Source organism: Phocoena phocoena, chromosome 8, assembly GCF_963924675.1.
Source record: "Phocoena phocoena chromosome 8, mPhoPho1.1, whole genome shotgun sequence".
Classification (NCBI taxonomy): Eukaryota; Metazoa; Chordata; class Mammalia; order Artiodactyla; family Phocoenidae; genus Phocoena; species Phocoena phocoena.
The window spans coordinates 96974498-96995986 of NC_089226.1; the positions used below are offsets into that span (position 1 = coordinate 96974498).

Genomic DNA, 21489 nt, shown 5'->3' on the forward strand with positions numbered 1-21489 from the left:
CTTTCCTGTTGACAGTAATTAGAACCTTTCAGACTTAATTTCTTACATGAAAAAATCCCAATTCACTTGAATTGTCTCCTTGATCCAGTTCACCTGGAGCTATTTAGTTCTTGCAGTTTGTTTGGGGAGGAGAACAAGCTATTAAGCCTTCACACATTACGGTTGATAAGATCAAGGTGCGGAAAATGTTAGTTGGGTAAACTTTGGAGCCAGACTGCCAGAGTTTGAATTCTAGTTCCAGCAGTTAAGTATGATCTGAGTTTTTGTGTCTGTGAAATGGGGATAACCACAGTGAAGATTAGATAAAATGAGATGGCACAGGTAAAACCCTTGGAAGATCAGTGTCTGGCCCATAGTAAGTGCTCAGTAAATGTTAACTGTTAGTATTATTATCGTTAACTAAGCCCATCCAGCCCTTAGACCCCAGCCTAGGATCTTGCTCTGGGAAGCCAAGTCCCCTTCCTGTCCCCCAGGCTCTGGACCCTTCTCTCCTCACCAGATGATTTCATCTCTCTGCCTTCACGCCCTCATCTGTGAAATGTGGCTGGGAATGCTAGAGTCTACTTTGTGAGGTTGTTGTGAAGGTTAAGTGAGCTAATTCAAAGCCTGAGCACAGAGCACAGTGACGAGTCAGTCTCACTACTGTTATTCCTGAAGCACCAAGGGCTGCCTGGAAGGCAGATCTTTGAGATCTTGGAGAGCTCTTAGAGACAAAGGACCCCAAATAGGCAAGAGCATTTACAGTTAACCAATGCCTGAGTGTGAGCCTCTGGAGCTGGGGAGACCGCTGGCTTGTTGGGAACGGAGGAGGCATTAAATGAATGCAGACTGCAGAAGAGTATTCAAAAACAGGTTCGGCTCAAGCAATCTGACTGAATTTTCAAGGCAGGAAAACTTTAAAGGGGTTTAAGCATTTACACTCAGCAAGAAGCACCTTCCTCCTCTCCTGCCTTTGCCCCCAGGATTGAAAAACAAAACCAAATAGCTCCTGTTGTTTGGTGTTACTATGTTCTAGACATTCTGCTGAGTACTTTATAGACATCATCTTTTCTGATCTTGACTTCAACCCTGAAAGGTAGGTGTCATCATTCCCATTTTACGGATGAGAAACTGAGATTTAGAGAGATTGAGCAATTTGCCCAAGGTTGCATACCTGGGAAATTGCAGAGCCAAGATTTGCACCCAAGCCAGGGGGACAGGAGGAGGACAGCTCCCATTTGTTCATCAGTGTTCTGATTTTGGAACAACACTTAGTGCTCACCATTCTCCCAAATACCCTCTGTACAACCCAGGAGCGTCTCCAAGTGGCAGATGCCTCTCCCTTGAAATTATCTGGCCTTGATATTATCCTACTTCTACTTTAATAGAACTGCTGTCTTCCACAATTAAACTGGCCAAAGTTGTTTATCTGCCTGCACTTCCCCTTCATCTCTTTATCTGACTATCTTCCTCACTTTACATTGGGGATAGTCAAGTTCCAGAAGTGGTGAACAGGATGTATTTTGTTTTTCTGATGTATTTAGTATTTCCAAGAGCTGTTGTTGCATTGGAGAAGTACAAAATTATTTTCGTAAATCATTCTTCTATGCTTAGGAAGCAAGTATTTGAAGCACATGAGTTAGAATATCATCAAGAACCTAAAAGAGAGCTGAGGGCCTGGAAACCAGGAGGCTGAGACCGATTTCCAGCACTGTCTTTCTTGATTGAATAAGGGGGTCATACAACTCTCTCGGCTTCTCATTTTCCTTTACCCTGTTTGTCTTCCTGAGGATATCTTGTAGATAATTTGGGGGATAAATATGAATAACTGTGAAATACTTTGACCCCCCCCCCCAAGAATGGTATCAGATCCATCCACCAAATCTTAGCCTAGAAAAGCATTAATGGGAACTCCCTGGTGGTCCAGTAGGTAAGACTCCAAGCTCTCAATGCAGGGGGCCTGGGTTCAATCCGTGGTCAGGGAACTAAGATCCCGCATGCATGCCACAACTAAGAAGCCCTCATGACGCAACTAAAGATCCCCCGTGCTGCAACTAAAGATCCCACATGCCACAATGAAGATCCCACATGCTGCAGCTAAGACTGGGTGCAGCCAAAATAAATAGATTAATTAATTAATTTTAAGAAAGAAAGGAAAAAAAGCATTAATGATTCAAAGATAGAACTTTATTTAGTTCCTGCCAGAACTCACTTCTCTCTATACAGGGTGTTTTGAAGTGAGAATAAAGTGGGAACATATTAGATTCAGTGGCTCTTCTCCCTTTCGTCTTTCCTGTCCCTCACCCCAAGTCTGCGAGCCCACAAGTGGCTATTAACTCCTTCCCTTGAAGAACAAAACCTCCTACTAGGCTGCGCCCTAGGTCAGGCGAGTGAGGAGAGGAAAGTGCACACCCCATTGTGGCTAAGACGAAGGCCGCAAAAGCCATCTTGATCCTTTGACCTACATTGACGCTGAGTCTGTCGCTTTGGTGTCCCTGACTTTGGCAGTGTGGTTAGTCTAACTCTATGCCCCCACCTTGAATTGAGCCTTGATGAAAAAGTAGTAGGAACCCAGGCCTCTCCCTGGGGATTTGGGGTTTTTATCTTGGAAACGCATCAACCAAACTATCAGGGACAGGAGATCTGGATTCCTGTGGCTTGAGCTAACTTAGGTCCAAAGAAACCCAGTGCCTGTGATCATCATCTTCATTCCCCAAGTGTGGCCATGCCCTCTGGATTCCCTTCTCTCACTCATGCTCCCAGTTAGGAGGGCTTCTGGGTTGCCTGATCTTGCTTTACCATCAGCACGTCGTTCCATATTTGAAATGCTTTGGTATATGGAATACTTGTGGATTGCAGCTGCCTGACTGATCTAAAATCTCTTGGCTTTGGGACATGCAGTAACAAAACAACTTTTCAACATCAGTGTATTCCCTCTCCCTTGGCATTCTGTAAACCCCCCTGAGATTTACCTCTCTGGGTTTTCTACTGGGCCACAGAGCCTCATCCTGGCTCATCTCTCCCAAAGCACTGCTTCTGTATACTAGGAGTCACTTGGTTGCCTAGATTGTATATCTTGGACCTTGGTCTTGGCTTCCTAGAATAGGATGACCAGATTTGTGTGCAGCCATCCAAAAGGAGCCAGCCTGCACAGTACTGGATGACAGAGTAAGAAGGTCTGTGGGTTGCTATGCTGTATTCTTCTCCTCCATACATTGCAAGACTGCATTTGCCTTAATACTGCTTGCAGATATTCTGTGGATGGTCTTTGGGCATGTTGTGGTGAATGTTACCATGCCAGAGAATTTGAGCAAACTTAGCCAGCTCTGAAATGACTCATTCTTGTGGATTTTCATACATAAGAAGGCTAATGAAGGTACCCCTCTAATTCCCCCTTCTTACCCGACCATCTTTCAAACCAGTGAAGCTCCTTTGGCCACAGTGTTGTAGCTGGGTGCCTCCCATCCAGGAAAAACTTTGTAGAAATATTGATCTTAAAATCTCACCCTTGGAGGGTTAGTGGCTAATGCAGCCTTAACACTGACTCACCTTTAAAAGAGCAGATCTACTGAGAGTAGGTCTGAAACCCATGAAATGATCAAAAAGACAGCAGTGACTTCACACGCAGAGACCTAATGTGTTCCTATCCATTTCCATTCCAGATTTGCTGACCATGAGGGAATATCACTGCTTGCTGCAATTACTGTGCCCGGATTTCCCGCTGGAGCTCACTCAGAAAGCAGCCAGGTATGTCTCCTGGGCTTTTGAAGTCAACTCAGCCCCCTCTTTGGCCCAGGCTTCTGAGAGAAACCTGAACTGTATACAAACAAACATACCATTAGGGGAGAATGAAACTGATAGGGAAAAAACTGGCATTTGGAGAGGGGTCTATTTGGGATTTGCCCAAAAACATAATACTTTCTGCATTTCCAAAAGGAAGCCAAATGATCTTTGGTGGTTTCTGCGGGGAGTTTTATGGTCTGCAGATAGAGTTGGGAGGTGGTGAGATGAAGAGGCAAACACACACACACACACACACACACACACACACACACACACACAGGCACATACACAAAGAAATATCCCTAGAGGAAATTCTGAGAAAATATGGGGCAAGTTTGACAGCGACTTGTGATAAAGGGGGTTGAAGTTCGAGACTGGAAAACATGAAGGTGATAAAGCCCAATTGAGGGAGGGATAAATTGTATTACTTATGCTAAAAGAAGGTTTTCAAGATTAGTCCAGAACCAGGAAGACTTGGTAGAAATAGTTAGAACCCTCTAATTTCTGTGTTTGGTTTCACTGTCATTCACATTTTTTAACCAAATGAGGTAGTTGGGCTATGCCTCAGTTAACTTTTACTTATTTAACTGAAAACCTGAGCTAAGGCAGCAAATGGAAGTATAGCAAAAATCTTGTTTTCTGAAAAATGCCAGAGCAGAAGATTTTTAGGAAAATACTCTGTATTATATCATACCTGACAGATACGTGTCATTAGACATTTGTCCAGATCCATAGAATGTACACCACCAAGAGTGAATCGTAAATCTAAACTGTGGAGTTTGGGTGATGATGTCTCAATGTAGGTTCAATGATTGTAACAAAGGTACCATCGGTGGGGGATGTTGATCTGGGGGAGGCTGAGCATGTGTGGAGGCAGGAGGTATATGGGAAATCCCTGCACCTTCCCCTCAATTTCACTGTGAACCTAAAACTGCTCTAAAAAGGTAAAATCTAAATAATAATTTTTTAAATGCCCAGCTTCCCTAGATCAATTAGTCAAGTATATTTACAGAGTAGAGTTGACTCGTGAACAGGGAGGGGCTCAGGGGCACCGACCCTCTGTGCAGTGGAAAATCCAAGTATAACTTACAGTCAGCTCTCCATATACGCAGTACCTCCATATACGTGGCTCTGCATCCATGGGTTCAGCACCTGCGGGTTCAGCCAACCGCAGATTGCGTATTTGCTATTGAAAAAAAATCCATATATAAGTGGACCCGTGTAGTTGAAACCCAGGTTGTTCAAGCGTCAACTGTATATTCACATCCATCACCACAGTCAATTTTAGAGCATTTTAACTACCCCACCAAGAAATCCAGCACCTCTTAGCCATTACTCCCCAATCCCCCCATCCTCCCTAGCTCTAGACAACCACACTCTGTCTCTATATATTTGCCTATTCTAGACATTTAAAATAAATGGGATCGGGCTTCCCTGGTGGTGCAGTGGTTGAGGGTCTGCCTGCCGATGTAGGGGACGCAGGTTCGTGCCCCGGTCCGGGAATATCCCACATGTCGCGGAGCGGCTGGGCCCATGAGCCATGGCCGCTGAGCCTGCGCGTCCGGAGCCTGTGCTCCGCAACGGGAGAGGCCACAACAGTGAGAGGCCCCCGTACCGCAAAACAAACAAACATACAAAATAAAATAAATAAATGGGATCATATGATATATGGTGGTCCTTTGTGACTGGTTTCTTTCACTTAGCCTTATGTTTTCAAGGTCCATCCACACTGTAGCAGGTCTCAGTACTTCCTTTCATCAAATATTTCTTGAGTGCCAGTTTTGTGCCAGGATCTCTTCTGCATATTAGGGGTACAGTGATGAATAAGGTATAGTTCCTGCCCCTCAAGGAGCTTGCCATTTGATTTAGAAGTGGATCCCTTGGGTACCGATCACGGCCTGCCACCACTTTGTGTCACGTCACCTTGGTTTCTGTCACTGCACAGCAGCCTCCGTCCTCCTGTCCCACTCCTGAAAGGTAACGGGCGAGTGTGAGGGTGAGCCTTCTGTATGATTTTCAACCCCACCAGCCCCGTTTTTGCATTTGCCCCACCCATCTCCCAGACCCTTCCAAACAATCTGATGTGTGTAAGCATGGCAAGATTAGACTAGAAGGAATAGCACCCTCTAAGATCCACAGATTCGTACAGTTATTGATACCAAGGGGCTTCTGGAGTGGCATTCCCCTAGCTGTGTCAGAAGCTTACCTCCTCCTGAAGAGGCCTACTGTTCAATAGAAACTTCAGACCTTTCCATTTGAGGAAGAGGAAGCAAGGTAACCAGTCCATGTCAATAGCAGGGAATGTGAGGGGATGATGGGGATGCCAGTATCTACAACAGAAGGGCCCCAGGGGAGCCTCAGGATACTGGCTACAGAATCAGAGATGAACTCGGGACTCAGGCTTTTGTGTCAACCCCGCCTCCCCAGTGCCCTGCTTTCCTCACTCCACTCCAGCTGGTGTGTGTGTGTGGAAAACTTGCATACATCCCAGAAAGTGCCCTCTGATTGTTTAAGCTATTCTCATCTTGTCCTGAAAGTCAGGATCCCAACTTCCTCACACACAAACCCACGCTTCTGACCAGAACTGCAAATGGGGGTGGTTAGGCCTCCAAGGCAGTTAATCTAGCTGGAAGAGGCACTCTCCTGTCTCACTGCTGGTCTCACTGTATTCATGGCCCTGAGGTCTGGGGACAGGCCGCAGGAGGAGGCTCCAGTCTCTGATGCCGTGCGCGTAAAAGAATGTAATCCACAGGCAGCTGTACGCCAGAGCCTGTTCAGCGGCAGGGCAGCTCCACGTGCGCCTGACTTATGTGCGGCCAGCACCGTGGCCGGGCCCCGGAGCGGCAGGTGTGAGCTGGAAACAGGAGAGCAAAGAGCAAATAGACTCCATGACAGCGCCCAGCCAGAGATCCTCTCCACCGCACACACTCCTGCAGCAGTGGGAGTCGTTAGGTAACTTTATCCCTAAGTGGTCACCATAGCATCTCTGTCTCCATCCTCCAAGGACTGGGAGACTTTCCTGACGGTTAAGAACATTCAACTAGAGCCAGAATTCTTGAGTTCAAACCCTGGTTCCACAATTTACCAGCTTGTGCCCTTGGGAAAGTTATTTAATTTCTTTGAGCCTCAGTTTCCTCATTTGTAAGGCGGGAATAATTGAAGAAGCATATAATGTGCTTAAAATAATGCCTGGCACAGAGCAATGTTAGAAGCAGTGGTATTAACCTTGACCTTTAAGAGCACAGGCATCATAGGGTTAGAAAGACCTGGGTGTACACACCACCTGTGCTCTATTAACTGGATGACCTTGAGGATCTCTCTTAACTTCTACAAGCCCTGTTCCCCTATCTGTAAAATGGGGCTAATAATAATATCTAACTCAGGGCGGTTGTAAGATTTCAACAAAAAATTATATGTAAATTACTTAGCACATTATATAATCCAATAAATAATCATTTCTGCGTTAAAATAATGTTAGTGTTATTGTTATTACCAGATTTTTTTAAATAAGTGAGAAGTCAGACATAGAGAGCAGATTTGTGGTTGCCAAGAGGGAGCGGGGGAGGGAGAGGGATGGACTGGGAGATTGGGGTTAGTAGATGCAAACTATCACATTTATTTATTTGTTTGGTTGGTTTTATTTATTTTTTTGGCTGCATTGGGTCTTCATTGGCTTTGGGCTTTCTCTAGTTGCGGCGAGCCGGGGCTACTCTTTTTTTTTTTTTTTTTTGCGGTACGCGGGCGTCTCACTGTTGTGGCCTCTCCCGTTGCGGAGCGCAGGCTCCGGACGCGCAGGCTCAGCGGCCATGGCTCACGGGCCCAGCCGCTCCGCGGCATGTGGGATCTTCCCAGACCGGGGCACGAACCCGTGTCCCCTGCATCGGCAGGCGGACTCTCAACCATTCCGCCACCAGGGAAGCCCCGGGGCTACTCTTCATTGCGGTGCGTGGGCCTCTCATTCCGGTGGCTTCTCTTGTTGCGGAACACGGGCTCTAGGTGCACAGGCTTCAGTAGTTGCAGCACACGGGCTCAGTAGTGTGGCACGTGGGCCCTAGAGTGCACAGCCTTCAGTAGTTGCAGCATGTGGGCTCAGTAGTTGTGGCACACGAGCTTGGTTGCTCTGTGGCATGTGGGATCTTCCCGGGCCAGGGATCGAACCCATGTCCCCTGCATTGGCAGGCAGATTCTTAACCACTGACCCATCAGGGAAGTCCCAAACTATTACATTTAGAATAGATAAGTAACGAGGTCCTACTGTATAGTGCAGGGAACTATATCCAACCTCCTGGGATAAACCATAGTGGAAAAAAATATTAAAAAAGAATGTATATATGTGTATAACAGTCACTTTGCTGTACAGCAGAAATTAGCACAACACTGTAAATGAACTATACTTTAATTAAAAAATTAAATAAGTGAGAAGTTCCTGGGTTCCCTAAGGCAGTGGTTTCTGGCCTTTTTTCCCTTCACAAAGTTCAGAAAATAATATATAACAAAAAGTAGGGTAAAGACAGGACTGCCTGTGTCTCCTCCCTCCTGGGCCGGGGGGACCATCACACCTGTAACCCATTCAAGGCCCAAATGACACAGGGGTGGGAAGCTTCCCTCCAAGGGTGAAGATTTAAAGCAGTGGTTCTCCAACTTGAGTGTGAATCAGAATCACCTGCAGGACTTACTAAACCGCGATGGCCCAGCCCCATGCTCAGAGTTCAGCGGGTCTGAGGTGGGGCTCAAGAATCCATATTCCTTATAGGTTCTTAGGTGATGCTCATGGTCTGGGACCACACTTTGAGAACCACTTTAGAGCATTGCATGCCAATCTCTTTCTGGCATTTTAGAATTGATTGCATTAAAAGGAATTGCTTTTCCTTCTCACTCTTGTCATCTGAAACACTAACTCACTTCTCCCTCACTGAAAGCCAGATTTCCTAGTGAGTAAAATATGTTTAACAGGAAAAGCTCTTTTATCATGGTTATATGCTGAATACATTTAGTGCTTCAAAAGCACATAAACTCCTCTAAGGAATCTAGTTTTAGACCTAACAAGTCACCTCCATTTAAGAGAGTCATTTTTCAGCTGGTCCCTGTATCACAAAGGTTGAATGGCCTAATGGTGTAGGACTCAGGTGCTGGAGCCAGACAGCCCTGGGTTCAAATCTCACTTCCTTCTCTCATAGGCTTGTGACCTTGAGCAACTCCTCTGAGCCTCAATTTCTTCATCTTTAAAATGGAAATATAATAGCACCTGCCTCATAGAGTGTTTTTAGGATTTAATGAGATACTGCATGTATAATACCTGTCACAAAGCCTTTTTTTGTTTGTTTTCTTTTGTTTTGTTTTTTTGGCCGCACTGCATGGCTTGTGGGATCTTAGTTCCCCGAACAGGGATTGAACCCATGCCCTTGGCAGTGACAGCACAAAGTCCTAACCACTGGACCGCCAGGGAATTCCCTTACCTATTATTTATTTATTTATTTATTTATTTAGGCTGCATCAGGCCTTAGTTGCGGCACACAGGATCTTTCGTTCTAGCATGCGAGCTCTTTGTTGTGGTACTCAGGCTTTTCTCTAGTTGTGGTGCGTGGGCTTGCTAGTTGTGGCCCATGGGCTCAGCTGCCCCACGGCATGTGGGATCTTCATTCCCCGACCAGGGATCAAACCAGTGTCCCCTGCATTGCAAGATGGATTCTTAACCACGGGACCACCAGGAAAATCCCTCCCTTACCTATTTTTAAAGAATATAATTATAATTAGTAAGTGGGGAGTGATACTTCATTCCTATATTCATTTTTCAAATGTTTACTGAGCATCTACTCTCTGCCAGACCTCACACCATGCCCTGAAGATACAGCTTTATGCTCTCTTGATGTCTTTCTTTATGCCTCTCCTCTGCAATACCTTCCTGCACAGATCTCCTCCCCAGATCTGACCTGCCATCTGACAGTGTCACTGTTGCCCCAAAGGTCTTTCACCTAAACAGACTATCCTTTCCCTCCCCATTCTTTCATTTACCAAGTATTTATTGAGTGCCTGTTATATTGCCAGTCGTGCTTGTGGAGGGGCTATGACAATGTTGCTCCAGCCCTGGAAGAACTTACAAACTGACAGAGCAGCAGACATTAAATAAACGAAGAGCCAAGTGCTATAGGAACATATAAACAGGATACCCAGCCTAACCTGGGGAATCATGAAAAACTTGTCCATAAAACAGAGATGTTGAATCTGAGACCTGAAGGATTAATAAGAGATGAATTTGCCCTATCAACTACTAGGACTGATTATAAGGCCATCATAATGCCAACTAAAAATTTGGGACTTGCCATCTGCCTCTACAAGGATTAAGCCACTACAGCCGCTGACCTTCAACACACCCTGAGTGGGATTTGGAGTGGAGATCAGGAATGAAGCGCTCTGTGCTCTGGGGAAAAATGGCAGAACAGGCCTTCAGATAGTTAGATTTTTTTTTTTTTTTTTTTGGCCACACTGCACACGGGATCTTCCCCAACCAGGGATCAAACCCATGCCCCCTGCAGTGGAAGCGCGGAGTCTTAACCACTGGACCGCCAGGGAAGTCCCAGATAGTTAGATATTTTCAAGGGAAGATTTTACGAGCCCAATTCTTGCATCTCCTCATACCTGAAAAGGCCTTAAAATCATTAATGGAGACACCTGCTCCTCGTGACCAGCAGTAAACTCCCCAAGACTAGCGACAGCCCTCTGCAAAAATGTGTGCTGGATTGCATGTACGTCCCCTTCACCAAAATCACATATATACCGACCTTCGCCCCTACCTCTCCAGAGCAGTTTCTCAGAGCTATCTGATATGCTATCTCCCAGGCCGTAGTCCTCATTTTGCCCCAAATAAAACTTAACTCAAAACTCCCACGTTGTGCATGTTTTTTTCAGTCAACAGTTTATCCACATAGGATAAAATAAAATTAGATCCCTACTTAAGGCCATATTCAGAAGTCAATTTCACACAGATTACAGACCTAAGTATAAAATGCAAAACTATAATACTCTTAAAAGAGATTAGGAGAAAATATTTTTATGGCCACTAGGTAGTTAAAAAAATTCTTAAACAAGATAAAAATTCTTAAAGCCCAAGCCCAGTGGACAAGGTTGGTAAACTGACCACAAGCAGAATTGCATTCACTTATTCAGTCATTCAGCCAGTGTTCATGGAGAGTGCCTATTCTGTGCCAGGCACTCTTCCAGGTGCTGAGGACAGAGCAGTGAACAAAACCAAGCCCCTGCCCTCGTGGAGCTGACATTCTAGAGGAAGGGGAAGTATCTGCTAGGAAGCACGAATTCCCTGATGGCAAAGTGAACCCTAGCCACAGCGATGCAAGTGTTGAACCCTAACCCGCAGGACTACTGGAGAATTAAGATTAAAATTGTCTATTCAACAAAAGATGCTGTAAACAAAGTTGAAAGACAAGCCAGTGACTAGAAGATATTTATTACATATGTAACTAACAACAGATTCATCTGCAGAGTTTTTTAGTCTCAAGAATGGTTTATGGGGGACTTCCCTGGCGGTCCAGTGGCTAAGCCTCTGCGCTCCCAATGCAGGGGGCCTGGGTTTGATCCCTGGTCAGAGAACTAGATCCCACATGCCACAACTAAAGATCCTGCACACCACAACTAAAAAGATCCCGCATGCCGCAACGAAGATCCTGCACGCGGCAATGAAGATCCTGCGTGCAGGGACTAAGACCTGGTGCGGCCAAATCAATTAATTAATTAAATAAATATTTTTTTTAAAAAAGAGTTAAAAGCTATTAAAAAAAAGAATTGCTTATGAAGAACTCCTACAAATCAATAAGAAAAAGATGAAGAACCTCAGTAGAAAAACAGTCCAAAGATACAAACAGATAATATATAGAAGAGAAAACCCTAACAATTAATGAACCTTTGGGCATATCTTCATGGCCAAACTCACTGGTATCAAGGAAATGCCAATTAAATTGAGATACCACTTCACAGTCATCAAATTGGCAAAATTTTTAAAGTGAGATAATACAGGTATTGGTGAGAATGTGGGACAGTGGGAACTCTCCTAAACTGCTAGTGGTAGTGTAAATTGGTATAATCACTTTGAAGCAGTTTGGGCACATCTTAAGAAGTTCAAGACGTGTGCCTGGTTATAAGGAGACATACAGCATTATTTGTAATCACTGCCAATGGAACCCTCTGCCCGTCCCTATGCAGTAGAAAGGACAAAGTGTGCTATCTCCATTCTGTGGAAATCTATAGAGCAGCTAAAGTGAATGCAGGGAGATATATATGCATCAGCACTGATAAATCTCAAAATGTCAAGTTACCAAATGATGCATAGAGTCTGAGAACAAGCAAAACAAAGTTGTATAATATTTTAACAATGTAGACATTTGTGTGAGTTAATATAGTATGGAAACATGGGAGGGATGCCAAGCCCAAGTTTAAATGAATGAATGCTAAGCCCTCAAGCCCCAGTGACGATCTCTGAGGAGGAAGGTAGAGGAAGGGGATGAGGGAGGGTGTCCAGGTGTCCAGGTGTTTTAATCTATATGTGTAATATTTTACAAAGCTTTTAAACATTGAAGCAAGGGTGGCAAAATGTGAAGTTTTGATGAAGTTAGCTAGTGGGGATACAAATGTTTGTTATGTTAGTCTGTGTAATTTTTCTGACGTTTTCAATATTTTATTTAAAGTGAAAAGGGGACTTCCCTGGTGGCGCAGTGGTTAAGAATCCTCCTGCCAATGCAGGGGACACAGGTTCGAGCCCTGGTCCGGGAAGATCCCACGTGCCGCAGAGCAACTAAGCCTGTGCACCACAACTACTGAGCCTGCACTCTAGAGCCCGCGAGCCACAACTACTGAGCCCACATGCCTAGAGCCCCTGCTCCACAACAAGAGAAGCCACCGCAATGAGAAGCCCACGCACCACAACGAAGAGTAGCCCCCACTCACCGCAACTAGAGAAAGCCCGGGCACAGCAACAAAGACCCAATGCAGCCAAAAAAGTAAAAAATAAAGTGAAAAGCGTGGGTAGGATTTAGGGAGGGAGCAGGGAGAGGGAAAGGCCGTCTAGGGAAAGTAAGCAGCCTGGAAAGAAGCCCCTCTCTCTCCAGTGAGGACCTAGGGTAACTGGGGAGTCAGTGGGCCTGGAGTTTGAGGAGTTTGGGGACTGGGAGAAGAGAGGGCCTCACAGGCCATGCACTGGATTTGGGTTCTTATCCTAAGATCATGGAACATTCCCCCACCCCCACCGTCTGTAAAGCTTCTTGGGAGAGACCAGGATAATGGAGCTGAAGTGGCCAAGCGGGGCCTTCACCGTGTCTGCAGGGAAGAAGCAGTATCCGGGCCTAAGCCTCCAGCCCTCCTGGGGGCCACGGCTCTACACCAAGGGTGGGAGGAGGGACAGCGCCACCGGCAGGAGGTGTTATTGCCACTTCCTACTGGAAGCAGCTGCAGTGGCCTGGGAACTCTGGTTAGCGTCAGAGGGGCCTGTGTTTGAATTACAGCTCTTGCTTCTGCCTTGAGACCCTGGTCAGGTTTCTGAACCTCCATGTTCTCGGTAAAGATATCCACCGATCTCACCTCATAGGATTAACGTGAGAAGAAAATGCAATGACAGATGTATGGCGCTGACCAAGTAAGGCCTTAACGAATACCGTGTTGCTGTAGTTGTTGCTGCTTCCCACACTCTCTGGATCCAGCTTCTCAGGCACCACAGGGCAGGTGGGATTGGGACCCCCTGGAGGTGCAGGCCAGAGCCCAGGGAGAGCCATGACCTGGACACCCCATGCGGCTTTGAGGGCCTGAACTTGGAGGCAGCTTGTGAGGCACAAGGGTGCCTCCGACACAGTCCAGAAGAGGGGCAACCCTGAGGAAGTGTCCCAGGAAACCTTGACAACCCCTGGAGAAGGTGGCCAGAGTGTAGTTTCATCCTCACTCATGGCCCTGACTTTAAGACATAGTCCACAGAGGTGTCCCGGGATCCCAGACAGACTCGGAGACACGCTTCAGCCGCACCCATGAAAGACGCTGCTCATGTGACCTCGCAAAGGAAGTGCAGTCATGGAAGCGTTCTTCCTGGCCCTGGCTTTGGCCTGGCTTCCCCCAAAAGTGGACTTGAAACAGGATAGCTAGCTTCCGCCTGAGAGCCTCTGCCCTGCCGGGTGCTGGCAGCACCTACTTCCTCTGGGCTATATTTTTATTTGCTATTTTGAGCCCTTCCATCACCTGAAACCAGCTAGAACACCTATTGGTAGCCGCTAACACTTATTTTGAGTGATTACTCGTATATAATAATAGAATAGGCACAGTATATCACCATGTTGAGTCTTCACAAGAATCCCGTGAAAGAGGAACTATAATTATCCCCTCTTTACAGATGAGGAAACTGAAACTCCAGGAGAAAACATAACTCGCCCAAGAAAAGGTAACTTGGCCAGTCGGTTCTAGAGCTGGGATTTGATCCCAGGGCTGCTAACCCAGAACTGCACACACACACAAAAAAACAGGTACAGCTCATGCCACTAGACCAGAGATACTGACCCTTAAGGGGGAATAGGAAGCTGGTAAGTCAGTAGGTTTGGACGGAAAGCTGTTGCTTCCTTGGCACCCACTTAACTCCAGCCAGCCAGCCCATCCCAGCTGTTGGAAGTCAGCATGGGAGTGAGAGCACGGCCAGCCCCCTTGGGAGTAGCTCAGACCCTGCCAAGTGCTCTTTCTCCATTCCAGTCGCTGCCCTGGACTCCACCCTTCACATGGTTCTGCTCAGAGCCAACCTGAACTAGAGTGCCTTCACTTCTCCCCCAGAGTTCCTCTCTCTAGCCCTGAGGCCTGGCCGGCAGGGATTCCTCCACGATCCAGTGGATTTGCACAGACTCTCGTTGGCAGCAGCTTCCTGCTGGCTCCACTTCAATGCAGGGGCGGCCTGTCTCCTGCAGGTGTCAGACGCAGCTGGCAGGCTAGCAGGAGGCCTCTGGCAGGAAGGGATTTTGAGCCAACTGCCGTCAACTGGAAAGCAGCACACGTGGATGACCTGTCTTCAAGAAACTCCTCTTGAGCCCTCGGGGGCTGGTGACAAGTTTGAGTTCAGGGTGGAGCAGCTGTCCGTGGGTTGTAGGGCCTACAGCCTGGGGTTGGCCCTGTCACCAAAGGCAAAGACAGACCTGTAGCCCCCTACCTGCCTTTTCCCACAGTTCTGCCAAGACTCCAATGCCAGATGCCCAGAACTTTTATGGGTCAGAGCATCAGTCTGGAGATGGACAATGCAGCATATGGTGTTTCTAAGAGCACCTTTCTGTAAGTCTTTCAGACTTTTCTGCAGCGATGGTCCTTTGAACAGCAAACTTTCCCCCCAGCAGAACCCGCATTAACAGGAGAAGCTGTTAGTTCTGTCCACCCTTGGGATGACACTCTCTCAGGGCTAGAAGGAGCTCTTTCATACTTTCGGGAAGTATTCTGCTTGAATATCTCCAGCAACAAGCAGCTCACTCCCTCACAAAGCAGCCATAATCCCAGCGATGAGCATCTTCAAGTCTTCTAGAGCCAAACTCTAGATCCCTGTGACATCTCCCTCAGAGGCAGCCCTTCAAGAGTCGGGCCTCGGCCTCACTTCCTCCTTCATCTTCTCTTCCAGGCTAAAGGATCTAAAGGCAGTCATTTGTCTGATATCCTGGTGTGCAAACTCCACCCCTCTGACCTCCCTATTCCGTGACTCTAGTTTATTCCCCTTAAATGGACTGTCCAGAGCTGGATGTAGGATCCAGATGTCGCCTTGCCAGGGGAAGAGAAGAGGGAATACCGCAGCCTCTCGTAGTCATTTGTTCATGCTTTCCTTCATTCAACAGATACTTGCCGAGTGCCTACTGTGTGCCCTGCACCACACTGGCGCTTGAGTCAGGCAGCAGACAGAGAGACAGAGGTGTAACTTGGTGGATCTTATAGTCCTGGGGCAAAGACAGACACGAACAGTGTGAGGGGGTCACAGAGAACTGTGGAAGCCAGAGCAGGGAGGCCTACCCTCGCCTTCCCAAAGGGGTGCCCTGTGGCTGCACCCCGAAGAGTGAGGAGGCATCAATCAGGTCGGTGAGGAGAAGGGCATGGGGGGCAGGAGGAAGGAAGAACTGAAGCATCTGTGTGGCTGGAACATCGTGAGGGACCCTGCCTGTGGCCTCCGATGAGTCTAGAAAGGTGAGCAGAGGCAGAGGGCAGGTCACGCAGGCTCATAAGCCAGGATAAGGATGGGAGACTTTGCTCTAAGGGCAATGGGAAGCCCACGAAGGGTTTCAAACAGAGTTGTAAGATGGTCAAATTCATATTTTGAAGATCCTTCTGACCACAGTATGGACACTCAATTAGAAGCAGGCAAGAGTGTTGCAGAAAACTGGGTAGGAGGTTGTTCCGTTGTCCAGGAAGCAGAGGTGGAGGTGGGCGTTGGATGGGGGCTGTGGAAGTGGAAAGAAGTAGACAGATGCAAGAGAAATGTCCAGAAGAGGATTGATAGGACTCGGTGATTGACTGATGTGGGGCAGGCAAGGAAGGGAGTTTCCAGGATGTCAGGAGGACTCCAGGTTTCTGGCTGAGCAGAGGAATGTTGCTGTTAATGGCAGCTGAGATCCAACCGGCTTCTCGGGCAGCCAGTCTCATTGCTTGCAATCAAGAAAACCCCTCAGTCCCAGGCACAGGTGCTGCTGGGATCCCAGCCACCTGTCCCTCAGAAAGAAAGCCCCTGCTGCCCGTGTGCCTCCCCCAACTAGCCTGCTGGTGCCTCCTGACCAAGCTGAGTCTCAGCCCACCGAGGAGCAGGGGCCAAAACCAGAGCACACGCAGGGTCGCCCTGCTCCCACGGAGACTGCTGCCACCCTCTCAAAAGAGGGAGCTACCGTTCCTAGTCAAGAATGGCTGCCACCGCCGACAGAAAGCTGCAGCCGGGGCTGGGGCTGGAAGGGCGGGCCCTGCTTGCAGCTGCCAGTCCTGGCTGCGGCGGGGAGGGGAAGGTGCTTATGGCAATTGGCCGGAAGCCCCGGCGTGGCAGGGCCTGTCTCAGGAGCACGACGATCAGCAAGAATTACAACTTCTGGAATTAAACAGCGGGGATGATTGTGCAAGTTTGTGAATATACTAAAAACACTGTACACTTTTGTGTGTGTGTGTGGTACGCGGGCCTCTCACTGTTGTGGCCTCTCCCGTTGCGGAGCACAGGCTCCGGACGCGCAGGCTCAGCGGCCATGGCTCACAGGCCCAGCCGCTCCACGGCATGTGGGATCTTCCCGGACCGGGGCACGAACCCGTGTCCCCTGCATCGGCAGGCGGACTCTCAACCACTGCGCCACCAGGGAAGCCCCACTGTACACTTTTAAAGGGTGAATTTTATGGTATTCGAATTATATTGCAATACAGATCTTCCTCGAGTTTCAATGGGTTTATGTCCTGATAAACCTGTTGTAAGTTGAAAATATCAAAAGTCAAAAATGCGTTTTTACGCCTAACCTACCATAGATCATAGCTTAGCCCAGCCTACCTTAAATGTGCTCAGAACACTTACATCAGCCTACAGTTGAACAAAATCGTCTAACACAAAGCCTATTTTATAATAAAGTGTTGAATCTCTTATGTAATTGATTGAACACTGTACTGAAAGTGAGAAACAGAATGGTAGTCTGGTACAGAATGGCTGTCTGTGTCCACCCTGGTGACCTTGTAGCTGACCGGGAGCTGCCACCGCCCAGCGTCACGAGGGAGTATGTCCTGCGCATCGCTAGGCCAGGGAAAGATCAAGATTTAAAATTCAAAACATGGTTTCTACCAAATTCGTCTTGCTTTCACACCATTGTAAAGTCAAAAAACCTAAGTTGAACCATCGTAAGTCGGGGACCATCTGTATGAAATGAATGAATAAATAGGTAAAGAGAGAAATTGTAAATGGACGTAACTGCTGTAACCAGGAGCACCAGGTCCCGGGTTGATGATAAACCAAGAGGAGCCATGCAACACCTTCAAAGGCTTTGGTTCCCTTCGTGGTTTCCTGCTTGGGGGTGTTCTCAGCCCGGCACTCTTCCCTAGCAATTAACTTCAGGCCATTCGGGTTCTCAGCTGTCCTGGGAGTGGGGCAGGAAGGAGATGTCACTGCCTTCTCTCCTCTGGGGCCTTTCCTTCCCTGTGAGCCTGGGAAGGAACGACTTGGAGGTGCTGGTGGCTCCTCCTCCCTGGGGCTCTGGGAGAGCTCACTCTTCCTCTGTAGTTTGGGTGTCTCTGTCACCCAGTCCCTACTACCTGCCTTCTCTCTACCTCTCTCACCTCTCTCTCTCCCCATCCAGATATCAGAATCTGGGCTTTGTGCCCCCTCTCTTCCCTTTCGCCTGCCTGAGGTTATGAGAAACGGGGTAACTACTTGGCCAACGGCTCAACGCTTGGGCCCAGGAGCCTCTGCCGGAGAGACCAGGACGCCCTCCTGTGGCCGTTGGCAGCATTGCGTCCTCCCACTCTGGCCTTGAATTTTTTTCCAGCTGGAATTTTAATGTTGAATTCTGGTAGTTGAGGCAGCTTTTGTCTTCCCCAGGAGATACATGAGAAACAGTTAAGGCCCTAAGATAAGATGAGAAGAAAAAAGATAAGTTAGGCAGCTGATAAACTAAGAATTAAAGTGCAAGTGTTCATATTCTGTATCTTTATTTTAAAAGAGGCAGTGAGACCTAGTAGAAAGTAAGTACATGACGTGTAGAGCAAATTCACCAGCTGTGCGACCTCAGCAAGCTGACTGCTCTGAGACTTAATCTCTTCACCTGTAAAATGGGAATAATCAACAAGACCTACCTCATAGGATTGTTGTGGGATAGATTTTAATTAATATAAGTAAAATACCTTACACCGTGCCTGCCATGAAGTAAGTACTCAGTCAGTATGGCCTGTTTCTGTCATTACCATTATTACAACTGAACACTAGAGGTAGGAACCATTGCTTTCTTCGGGGAGACCTGAAACCAGGGCAGCTGCCTGGCAGGGGCACTGCTCACATTATATTCTCTCTAAAGCCCCTTCCCCAGAGGTGAGCAATGCCTGCTCTCTCTGGAGCTGATCCAGTTGCCAGTCTGGGGATTCTCGGACCCAGGGAGGTGGAGAGAGAATTAGAAAAATGCACGAGAGAGCAAAATAAAAGGTTTTTTGTTTTTAAAGGAAAGATAGGGCCCAGTCAAAAACAGATGGGGAGGTGGGGGCGGGTACTTCCCTGGTAGTCCAGTGGTTAGGACTCTGTGCTTCCACTGCTGGGGGTGCGGGTTCGATCCCTGGTCGGGGAGCTAAGATCCCATATGCCACACAGCACAGCCAAAACAAAAAACAACAAAGAAAAGAAACAGATGGGGGGCTCAGCTTCCCATCAGTAGGTGAGTTTGGCACCCTGCCTGGCACATGGATGGAGTCCAGCGAGTGCTAACTTCCTTCTCTTCCTGTCCTGTCCAGTGAGGCCCTGAGCAGAGTATGAACATGGCCTTGGTCTGAGCCCTTTAGTGGTCACATGGTTTTCTTCCTGCGAGGTGAGTGCGCAGGCGGAGGGGTAGAGAGAGCAGACAGCAGGAGGTGGCCAGCTTGTGAGAGCGAATGGCGTGCGTGGAGGACCCGCAGCGCCGCAGGATGGGGTGTGTTCTTGGACCCTCTCAAGTGCAGACCCCAAGCGGTACCCTCTGCTCTTTGTGCCAGCTGTGTCCCAGCACGGAGGTGCCTGTAGCCGTTCTGGAGGCCCTTGGTAGCTTATTAAATCTCAGTGCCACTTGCCAAGACCCCTTTAAACCTCTTGGCTGTTCTTTTTGCCTTTTCTGATCAGCTGTATTTATTCTGAACTAAATGGTCCTCACTGCAGGATGGAAGTGCTTACTGCTTAAGGGTATGAAAAGGGGTCTTGGCTGCATTGCAGCTGCACCCCCTCTCCTTGTCAGCACCCACCCATGTCCCATCCTCCAGCTGGTGCCACAGACACTGAAGCGGGCGCCTGCCTCCCGCTTCAGTTCAGTTTGGTGACAGAGTCCAAACGATGGAGAAGTGGCGTGACCGGGAGGACCTTGTCTGGGGGAGCCCTCTCCCCAGTGTCTTGCTGTCCCAAGGGAGACTGGATCCCCAGGGACAGCTCGCTCGAATGCTCCCCCAGACACACACGTACACGCATCCTCTCATGTTTTCTCTCTCTTCCCCCCTCAGGATTGTGCTCATGGACGACGCCATGGACTGCTTGATGTCTTTTTCAGATTTCCTTTTTGCCTTCCAGATCCAGTTTTACTACTCAGGTGAGAGTCTCCCAGGACCCCTGTGGCTCCTGTCAGGACCACGTGCCCTCTCCTACCCTGTTGCCCTTTCCATCGGTGTGCCCGACGCGTGCACTTCTCCCCTCCTCCCTCCGTGGTGTGCTTCACAGCCGGTCACCCACCAGCAGGATGTCCAGTTCTTGCTGGTGGTCACAAGATTCAGTCTGCAGAGCCGACTCCCTCAGCCTCCTCAAGACATAGGAAACGGCAGTGCTTCCAGCCAGCAGCGCAGCACATCAGTTTAAGTGATAATGACAGTAACAACGATACACACTATTGGGACAACACCCGATAAATTCACTATCGAAAACCTACTGTGTGCCAGTGCCAGGCATAGCACTAAGCACCTTAACCCTTACAGCAGCCCTGAGAGGTAGGTCCTTTAAGAGAGAAGCTGCCAGAGACACCGCGCTTATGGGGCTGGAGCCCAGACCTGCAGAGGGCCCACTCCACAGCCGGTGCGCTCAGCCTCTCTGCTGTGTCACTGCGATCGGGGGTCTCTCCCTGGGCCCTGACTCAGATGTGTGAGCACACATTTTCCACCCACACAGCTTTCAATAAGCGCACGCCAGTCCTCTCTCACACTCCCACCCTGCTCCCCAGTGCTCACCAGCTGTGCCCTTAAATACCTTCTGGGCTCAGGTGGAATAAAAATAGATGAATGAACGCCAGTGCCCAGGAGCTCACACACAGCAACATCAAATGGAATGTTGGATTTAGAAACTGCTGGCTATGTCCATAAACAAACTTGTTTAAAACAGGCTATTCCAGTAAACAGAAGGCTGTCCTTGGAGCCTGGACGGGGCCTTCCTGCCCCCGGGTGGCCCCAGCCAGCCCTGGCCTCCCTCAGGCGCCACATTCTGTTTTCCTGATGGCGGCCCAAGGGCCTGGTCAGGCAGGGGCTGGAGCCTGGGGTCTCGCCACCTGCTCTTAGCAGCTCCAGGTGTCTATTTCCCATTTCTCTGAAGTTTCTTGGGCCCTAGAGAAGGAACAGCCACGTGTGAAGATCCTCTTCCCTTGGCTGTCTGTCGGGGCTCTCCTCACAGCAGTCTCAGGATGGGGCAGCAGCGGGGAGATGGGCCATAAGTCTCTGCTTACCTACGAGGGCTCAGCTACTAACATTTGAAAACAAATTCAAATGTTTAATAAATGAGCAGCTTGCAAGCTTTCTCTCCCACACTGGTATTCCAACCTGCTTTCTTGAGTCAGAGAGGCATATGGCTCACAAGATGGGCTTACCAGCAGGACTGTGCACACGTTCACCGTTCAGAATTTTTTTTTTTTTTTGCGGTACGCGGGCCTCTCACTGTTGCGGCCTCTCCCGTTGTGGAGCACAGGCTCCAGACGCGCAGGCTCAGCGGCCATGGCTCACGGGCCCAGCCGCTCCGCGGCATGTGGGATCTTCCCGGACCGGGGCACGAACCCGTGTCCCCTG

General features: G+C 48.4%; 1 protein-coding gene across 1 annotated transcript in view; it reads left to right on the top strand.

Annotated features, from left to right (window-relative positions):
- Positions 1-21489, top strand: part of CSTPP1 (centriolar satellite-associated tubulin polyglutamylase complex regulator 1) — a 189515-nt gene that overhangs the window by 163721 nt on the left and 4305 nt on the right. Inside the window, exons 3-4 of the mRNA XM_065882673.1 lie at positions 3642-3726; positions 19951-20036. Of these exons, the coding sequence (XP_065738745.1) occupies positions 3642-3726; positions 19951-20036 (171 nt within the window). The remainder of the gene's footprint in view (positions 1-3641; positions 3727-19950; positions 20037-21489) is intronic.